General features: G+C 45.3%; 1 protein-coding gene across 1 annotated transcript in view; it reads left to right on the top strand.

The window, feature by feature from the left end:
- Positions 1-2534: 2534 nt before the first annotated feature.
- ILDR1 (immunoglobulin like domain containing receptor 1) overlaps positions 2535-9284 on the top strand; it is a gene marked incomplete at its 5' end in the record, with an annotated part of 12004 nt that continues 5254 nt past the window's right edge. The window contains 4 exon segments of the mRNA XM_010173517.2: positions 2535-2705; positions 5031-5180; positions 5919-6038; positions 6192-6338. Of these exon segments, the coding sequence (XP_010171819.2) occupies positions 2535-2705; positions 5031-5180; positions 5919-6038; positions 6192-6338 (588 nt within the window).

Below are 9284 nucleotides of genomic sequence, written 5' to 3'. Positions count from 1 at the left end.
CAGCCCCAGCCGCTTTGGGGACCCGGTGTAGCTGCAGTGCTGCCATACCTGCTGGGTACACGCCTGGACGGGGAATGGGAACTCACCTCCGTGTCCACCAGCGGCCTTCGGCAAGCAGAGTCCCCGTTCTGCCAAGCTTTGCGGGTTGCCTGACAGCTTCTCATCTCCTGTAGGAAATACAGCGATCGTTTTGCTTCTTGGATGCCTGGGTCTTTGCTGATGATTTAGTTTTAAATACCAAAGTTCAGTTTTTCACAGAGAACCAGTAAAAGATGCAAAACAACAATGGAGGTGTGCTTGTTGATTGCCTTGCTTGACAGCCGTGTTCCTGTGTGATGTTCTAGCTAAAACTTGGCTTCACTGGCTCTGGAAGTTAGCATCTTCCATGCAAAGCCATGGCCTGACGTAGCAGTAACTTACTAGGTTGGTAGTGTCCAGATTTCTTCTTTCCAACCAGGATAAGAAGGGCAGCAGCATGCAGTGGAGTAATGCAGTCCAAGCTTAGGAACCAGTCTTAATTTCACAACTTTTCCCTTTTCTTGGAGGAGGTTGGTATGACACATCAGACGCGGAGAGACATCCAGCCGTCCTCCGGTTTGCGGTGTTTAACCTCTTTAAAAAAATAAGGAACTAGATCTTTCAACTCTGACTCTTTTGCAGAACAGGGATAATCAGAAAGCATCCGTTTTATAAAGAGCTTTGGTTTCTGGAAGTGAAAAGCATGTAGTGATTTTGAGGATTTTATTCTCACCTGAGAGATGCTGTTGTAGGAAACCCATGGAAAATCTATTCTGTTTCCATGAGCCTCATCAGGTCAGAATGACTATGGGAATTCATTTGATAGCCAATGAGATCAAGGTTTTGCCAGTCTTGAGAGTTTGGATTTTGGATTGGGTTAACGTGGTTTCCTGCAGTAAGATCCTGTGGGTCAGTTATTTCACAATGAAAGCTGAAACAGGATGTATTGAACTACAGTGTAGTTAAATAAGAGCCACTGTAACTAGCTGTTGCCAATCTTGACTTTGCGTTGCCTACAGTATGGTAAAAATTAGAGATCCATGATTTTGCTGGCAGTTTGCACAGCTGCTGGTATTTCTACATTTAAGTGCATGTGTATATATATATATATAATTTTTTTTTCAGAAAAGCTTTGGACTCAAAGTGTACCCTGGTCCTCTGTGTTTGTGTGGTATTTTTAAGGCAAATAAGTTTGCTCTGCCTGTGCTTTGAGTTGGCTGACCAGGAATCTGTTTCAAACCAAGAAAATGAGCAAGTACTGCAGTGACAATATCCTACTGCAGAATTACTTGTTGAGGCAGTGTTGTACCTCTACAGTGTGTTTTCCACTGGGTGGGAACTGAGTGAGCTTGTATTTGCCTGGAACGTATTGTGGAGGTGCAGCCTAAGTGGACACTGAAAGAATGATGCTTGCAATTGTGATCCAGATGTTACTACATAGTCCCTTGTTCCCTTGCTTTCATCCTGAAAACATGGAGCAGAGGAAAAAATCTTTGAATATATGATAAAAATATGAGTGCTGGTTTGTGGTGACCCTTTCAGTCAGTAGCTTCCAAACCTCGCCCTTCACTTCTTTCCTGCTGTCATGCTCCCTGGTTAAGAAACAGCTCGCATAGCACTGCAACCCCTGCCCTGTTCTCCGTGATATATTCCAGACGGGGCATCCCACGCTTGCTCCGCGCTGTTTGTATTGCCTTATCGAAGGCAACTGGTGATAACTTTGCTATTGTTAATGACAAGCACAATTCACTTTATTATCAAAGTTTAAATAAGATAGAGATGTCTCTGGAGTGTGGCTAAAATAAAGCACAGCTTATGAGAAACTTTGTAAGACCTTGCTCAGTGGGTGCAACTGCTTGGGTAGAAAATGCTTATGGATGAGTTCTAAACATACATGACAATAGCTTCACTAAAAAGGAAAAAAAAGGGTAATTGATGTGTGCTGTTCTGAAATGTCAGTACACAGATCAAGCTTAACTATGATTCCAGAGCCCAAAAGTTGTACTGTCTTATTCCTGGCCACCACTAGGTAACATTCTGATGAATGCTTTAGCGAGACCTTGATAAAATTCATTTGGTGTTTACATGAATGGATGGTGCTACAGAACTTTTCTGGTTAGGATGGCAAGGCAAGGCAGTCCAATCCTGTGTGCTTCTGGGCCCAATGAATTATCTCCCCCAGCTTGGAGGGAGTGTTTTCCCCATGCAGAGGAAGAGCACCGAGTGGTGTGCTATGTAACGGCTGCTAATACTTGCTTTGGAGAAAATAATTAAGTCCATAAGGCAGGCCAGTGCAGCTGGCTTAAGCTGCCTTCTCTCAGGGAAAGATGGGACTCACGTTCTAACCAGGATTTGTAACTCTGGATGGCTTCACCAGAGGGGCTGGTGAGGAGCATAGGTGCAGGTCCTGTTTGAGGCCAAGAGATGTACATCAGCTGTTGGTCTGGTGCAAAGTGAGAGCTGTGATGCAGTGTCTGTTCCTCCCAGCTAACTGCCTTCTGCATTCTCGTTTGCAGGTTGCCTCTCCCTGATGGTGACAGTGCAGGATGTTGAACGTTATACCACCTTATTTGCCAGTGTTATCCTCAAGTGTGACTACAGCACCTCAGCACAGCTGCAGGACGTGGTGGTGACCTGGCGCTTCAAATCCTTCTGCAAGGACCCCATCTTTGACTACTACTCAACCTGTAAGTGTCAGGCTTGTCCTCCAAGAAATCCCTCTTCAAATGGGATTCCCCAGTAAGTCTACCTTCAAAGGGGAAGGTAGACATACTGGGGAATACAGGCATTTGACCTCTTCCTGCCCACAAACCAGGTTGGGTCGTGGTATTTCCCTGCACTCCGAGAAAACATAGGTCACATCTGTGATTTCCTTTACAATGTCAAGGCTTTATGATATGACATTGTAGAAATCCCAGCCAAAGCAGCTCATTTATTCTCCTTATGATCAACTCAGAAGGCAGAGAGGCTCGGCCGTGTTTGACACGTGTCAATCTTGGCAGCCTCACCTTATGCTTCAGCATGTTTGAAAGCAAGAGCCCTGCAACAAGCAGACTTCATGATTCCATGGAGGACCCTATGGTTGGAGCTAGGTACCTGTGACAAGGTACTAGTGACTTTAGGAAGCAGAAGAAACACATGTGTTTTGGAGAGCAGAAAAACTTTTAAGTAATAACATTTAGTCCTGGTGGCAGCACTTCATGTGCAGACATTCTGGTGTGTGCAGCCTTAACTCAGGAGTGTTTAAGATGATTCTTAAGACTGTAACCTGGGTTGCACCAAACACAATATAACCAGACAGTAAAAAGAGTTGATGATCCCACTGTATTCAGCATTGGTACGGCCTCACCTCAAGTGGTGTGTGCAGTTCTGGGCCCCACAATTTAAGAAGGATGTGGATGTCCTTGAATGCATCCAGAGGAGGGCAACAAAGCTGGTGACAGGGCTGGAAGGAATGTCCTATGAAGGGCAGCTAAGGACTTTGGGTTTGTCTAGTTTGGAGAAAAGGAGGCTGAGGGGTGACCTCATGTCTCTCTACAGCTTCCTGAGGAGAGGAAGTGGAGAGGGAGGTGCTGAGCTCTTCTCCCTGGGATCCAGCGACAGGGCACATGGGAATGGTTCAAGACTGGGCCAGGGGAGGTTTGGACATTAGGAAGCATTTACTGCGAGGGTGGTCAAACACTGGAACAGGCTTCCTAGAGAGGTGATTGATGCCCCAAGCTTGTCAGTGTTTAAGAGGCATTTGGACAATGCCCTTAATAATGTGCTTTAACTTGGTCAGCCCTGAATTGGTCAGGTAGTTGGACTAGATGATCTTTGTAGGTCCTTTCCAACTGAACTCAACTCTGCTCTCTAAACCCTGCAGCCCAGCTGACCAACCTTACCTTAACTGCACACTTGAGACTGAGCTCAGAGTGGGGACCCTGGACTTTTTGCTCTCTTGGTGCCCATACTCTCCTTTATGCAGTCTGGATGGGTTGGGTAGGCATGTTACCAAGTGCTCCACAGCCAGGTGGGTCCCTGGCTCTGCTGATCCCAGCATAATGTGGATGCTTTGGGCCCAGGCTGAAGCTAATAGCCTCCAATGGGGACAGAAAGCACAAAGGTCATGGTGTTTGCTTTGTTGGATCTGCTCTTCATGATCCATTGTAGATACAGCAATGGAGGAGCCTTTGACAAGCTTTGTCCTCTCCTGTCTTAATTGCAAGCCCTTTACAGACAATGCTGACTGTATCAGTTGTCTCCCCAGATGCCAGCTCTCAAATACCTGGAAAATAGTTTATATTGTGAGTCTGTCATAAGAGTATGGGACAGAAATGGCCTCTAGCCCTCCATTAATTCTGTTGGGTCTCTCCACACATAATCCTTAGCTGGAATCAGATGATGGATTCTTTTCTGTCTTCATGAGCTCCACAACATCTAATGGGATACAGGAGAGAAAAGGAGACAATCCCTACAGCGGTTCATGTACGTCTGGAGATTTTGTTTGGTAAATCCCTGGAAGTGTTCAAGGCCAGGTTAGATGAGGCTTTGAGCAACCTGGTCTAGTGGAACGTGTCCCTGCTGATGGCAGGGGGGTTGGAACCAGATGATCTTTAAGGTCCCTTCCAACCCAAACCATTCTATGATTCCATAAATAAACACACTTTTGTTTTAGTTCCAGTACTCCTGGGAGTTTTAATACTTTTTTCCTTGCAGTTTATCTTCATCCTGGGAGCTGCCCTCTAGGCTACCACTATTAGCTTCTTTCTACTGTTGTTCTTTCAGTTGTGAGTACAGGAGGCATCTCCTCTGCAGCTCTTACATTCTCAAAGTCTCTGCCATTCAAACTAGCAAGGACAAATTGCTTTTGAGTACTCCAAAGCAATTTGTCCTTGCTAGTTTGAAGCCATGTTTTGTATTACTAAAAGAAAGCAAATGCACACATGCTGCATTCAAGAGTTTCTCTCCTGCTCACGAGTGGGATAGAAATTGGTCCTTTGAAATAACTCTGATGATGTGTGTGTTTGTAGCCTACCAGGCTGGTTTAGCTCTTGGCCAGGACCCATCTGACGACTGCAACGACAGCCAGCGAAAGGTGCGCATCGTCATCCAGAAATATGGGCAGAAGGAGCCTGTGCTGGGTATCGACTACCAGCAACGGAAGATCACCATTCAGAACCGTAAGTGACTTGATCTCCCAGGCAGGGAGCAAACTCAGTAGCTATGCGATATCTGCGCCTGCCAAGTGAAGAGAAGCATAAACATGGCTAATGTCATCTGTAACTTACATATTCTATGAGGTGGCATTGAAATAAGAGTTGTGAAAGGCCCTGTCTCCAGCTGGCGTAAGGGTGTTGGTGGCACTACAAGCTAAGGGTGAGCTGAGGATGCCTCAGCATTTTGCTGAAGAGTACAAAAGTAAGCTGTGGAACCCAGAGGATGGAAAACAGTTCTTTCTTCTAAATAGTACTGCATAGTTGTCCAGGTGCATTGTATGCTCCCTGCTGTCCCTGGGGCAATAGCTGCTGCTACTGCCAGAGGAGTTACTGGGATGGCTGGCCTCACGGGGACAGTGATCTGTGTTCCAAAACCAGTAGGGCTGGCAGCAGCGGGTATCTGTTGACATCCGTCGCCCAGCAGCATGCTGTTTTATTTCACTCCACACAGAACTACTCCTGCTTCTAAGTAGCATTGCCATCCAGCAACACAAAGAAAAAAGGTACTGGCAGTTGATGCTCTTTACAGGAGTTCTCAATGGACTCAAGTGGGATTGTTTGAAGGTGATGGCTGCGCTTGGGAAGAGGGCAGGTGCAGTACTGTATGTCACCTGCAGACAGGGGGTCCTCTTAGAGTGGAGCCTGAAATTAGTATCCGTCAGTCCCAAATGGCCTACTGAATTCTTGGTTCTTCTTGCACAGGGGCAGACCTTGTCATCAGTGAGGTGATGTGGTGGGACCATGGTGTGTACTATTGCACTGTGGAAGCACCAGGAGATACCTCAGGTGATCCGGACAAAGAAGTTAAGCTGATTGTTCTCCGTAAGTGCCTGTGGCTTGTTGTCTGGGTGGCAGATATCTCCTCATGTTGTCTTTCTCCCCACCCCAAGATGTCTCCAGCAGTGGAGAGGTGCTCAGTAACTTGCTATGCCCAGGTACATCAGGATCCTCTTTCTCTCTCCATGTTTCCTGTAGACTGGCTCACAGTACTTCTCATCGTTCTCGGTGGCCTCCTTCTCCTTCTGCTGATTGGAGTATGCTGGTGCCAGTGCTGCCCCCAGTATTGCTGCTGCCATGTCCCATGTGTCTGCTGCCCCACACGGTGCTGCTGTAATGAAGAAGGTGAGGTTCAAGCAAATGTGCATCCATTCATGGCTTCGTTCAAGACAAAAGCTTGAGTTGGAGCTTTCTGAGCTCCACTTTCTCCAGTTCAGTGTCCTTATGGACTGAGACATTTCTTTGGCCAATGTGACCTCCATGACTAGGTTATTTGAGTTTAGAGGAGGGGAGCTAGTATACATGTAGCCCATCTTGTTCTTCTGCATCCTACTTTCAGAAGTTCCTCCCCGCTCACAGCTTGCTGCCAACATCTCTCATGTCACCCAGGGCGTGACCACGTCCCTTGTATAAGTAGCTCAGGAATTTTTTTCCCTGTCTTGTGGTTCATATGCCTGTGCATGTGAGGAGGGCAAGTGATTGCTTTGGTACTACTCTCCAAACTGGCCTAACCTTTAAGTTGTTGCTCTGAGAGGTAATTACGTAAAAATTACCATTTTCTATCTTCATGTTGTTTTTAGAGCTACTCCTTCTACAAGAAAAAGGTTTTGTTTGTTTTTCTTTGGGGAAGGAGATGAGCAGAAAGAAAGGAGAAAGATGGTCTGTCTTGGTGGTCAACCCTGAAAATGCATTCTGAGGTTTTGAGGGTCAAGAGAAACTTTGTTGTGCATATAATTTTTAGCAGTATAAAGATTCTGCAGCCAGACCCTGTTCCCTTAATAAGGCCAGGGTTTGATTTTGGCTACTAAAGTCATATAATCTCTGTGTTCCTGTAACTGAAACTTAGTAGCGAGGCAAGGTAGAATAGGCCCCCTGCAGTTTACACAATCTGACAGGAACAAAATGCAGCAAATGCATTTATTTCTCACTGAAATTGCCAGATTCTTCCCCAGATGCTACAAGGAGAGTATTTATGAACAAGGAGCTGTTTTTCTGGTTTCCCTTTACCTGCAAAAGAGCTGTTTGGTATACCTTGGGTGTTAGTAAGCTGTGAGAGTTTTAAATTTAATTTGCTTAGCCCTTGCAAAGAGCAAACCGAGTATCTCTCTGTTTTACTAAGAGCAAAACAAAACAAAACACTTTCTGAGGTGTTTCTGAGGTGGCAACTTTAAAAGCTGTCAAGTAAAATGCATGGTGTTGAGGAGGCTATGGAAACTTGGCAGAAAAATTAGTTTTCATGAAGGGAGAGAGAGGTGATGAAGATGAAAGACTCGCACCTCCAGACTTCCTCGTTCTCATCAAAAAAAGGATTCAGAATATGTGTGAGTTCTTTTTGGTTTCCTGTGCTGTAAGAGATGATAGCACACTCCAGACTGCTGCTGTTGTCTTTCCTGCCTTCTGTTGAGGATAGGTAGGAGGGAATCTTGCGGGTTTCCCAAAACTTCTCCCTGCTCATGAAGGAAAGTACAGATGAGTCCAGCCTCCTTGGCTGGCTGCTGGATTCTTTGGTTGTAATTTCCATCCCAGCTGCCTGCCCTCTTTATCCACTTTGCAAGGGATCCTCGTGCCTGCTCCCCTCCTCTAGCACACCTTCTCTTCTCATCATCCTGCCTCTGGCTTACTTTTTTGCACTTCAAGAAATGAACTGGAGGCCTAAAAAACCACAAGAATATAGATACAGGAGGCATCTTAAAAAACAGTCCTGAGGAGTAACAGTTCCACACAACTGAAGAGAAGGCAGAAATCTTCAAATAAGTCTTACCAGTTATGGTGGGAGCCGAGTACAGGTGATTTCTTCCCAATTATTGGCCACTAGAGGGTAGCCTAGATCTGCTGAACAGTCATAGATGCCATTGAGGCAAGGTAATTCTGGGTGGTTTAAGTCAGGTCATTAACTAACCTGATGTTGAACCTAGTAATAAAAGAAGTGCATTGTTTGAGTAATTCAGAATTGGTGTACAGAAATATTAAACATGCCCCATGAGCAAGCCAGTTACATTCCCCATGGAAAGCTCTGAGAAAAGCCCACCAGGGTAAATATATGTATGACCTCTTTCTGTTCTTACTCATTCTTTTTCTACTGTGGACTTCTTCCGCTAATTATTTGGTGCAAAAGTGCACATGGATCTGAGTAGGCTGGAATTTTTTTAATTTTTTTTTATAATTGGATAATTGGCCCAGCAGTTGTGAAGTCTGCCAAAGGTGAAGACAACCTTTCTCAGCAGGGAACAAGTGGAGGGAACAACACAACATTCTGCCAAAGTTTTATAGCAAGTATGAGTTTTGCAATTAGGGTCAATCTGACCTTCAACTAAATATGTTCACTTTAAAATGAGATCTGTAACTTTACTTCCATTTTGCAGGTGGAGAACCAGAGTAGATACGGGGTTCAAACTGGAAGGCAAAGTATCTGGGGAAGGAAAAGAGGATGAAGGTAGTGAGGGAAGACCAACATTTGTTCAGCTGTAGGGAGAGATCAGAGAATTACAGGGACAGGAGGACTTTGATCCTAGTGACTACCTTCATACCGTAAGGAGGGGAACCCTAAGTAGGTATCTCCGCAGCTGCTAGGCCTTTCACTCATCAGGCAAAACCCAGGAACATGCATTCAGCAGGTTCTAGGACATTCTCAAGGTGATAACTGGAGGAACAGGAGAGGAAGAGATAAGGCCTTTCCCTTCTTTTTATCCTTTTTCATTTTCCTTTCTCTTTTTCTCTAAATTTGAAACCTAAACTGGAGGAAAATCCCTTGGGGAGAAAAAAAAAAATAGCAAAGCAAGGTTGACATAAAATGTTTGAAAGCTGCTACCTCAGGCCACACAGCTTTGAAGAAAAATCAAAGTATTAGGATTGAAAACCCCGACATTTCCAGCTTTGTAGTTCACTCTGGTTGGAGCCAGGCTGGGGAGGGTGGGGGAGTGTGGGGTGGAGAACGAAGTGGAGCTGCATGAACTGTGGGGAAAGGGAAGGATGTGTTGAGAGGCATAGTCAGTCCCTGTTTTGCTGCAAGTGGTGCTCTGTATAAATTCAGTGAAACAGCTAAAGGAGAACATGTTTAATAACTGGAGGGCT

The sequence above is a fragment of the Antrostomus carolinensis genome, unplaced genomic scaffold (genome assembly GCF_000700745.2).
Source record: "Antrostomus carolinensis isolate BGI_N321 unplaced genomic scaffold, ASM70074v2 scaffold10000, whole genome shotgun sequence".
NCBI lineage: Eukaryota > Metazoa > Chordata > Aves > Caprimulgiformes > Caprimulgidae > Antrostomus > Antrostomus carolinensis.
Note: the sequence above shows the minus strand (reverse complement) of the source record. Positions and strands in the feature narration are given on the sequence as shown.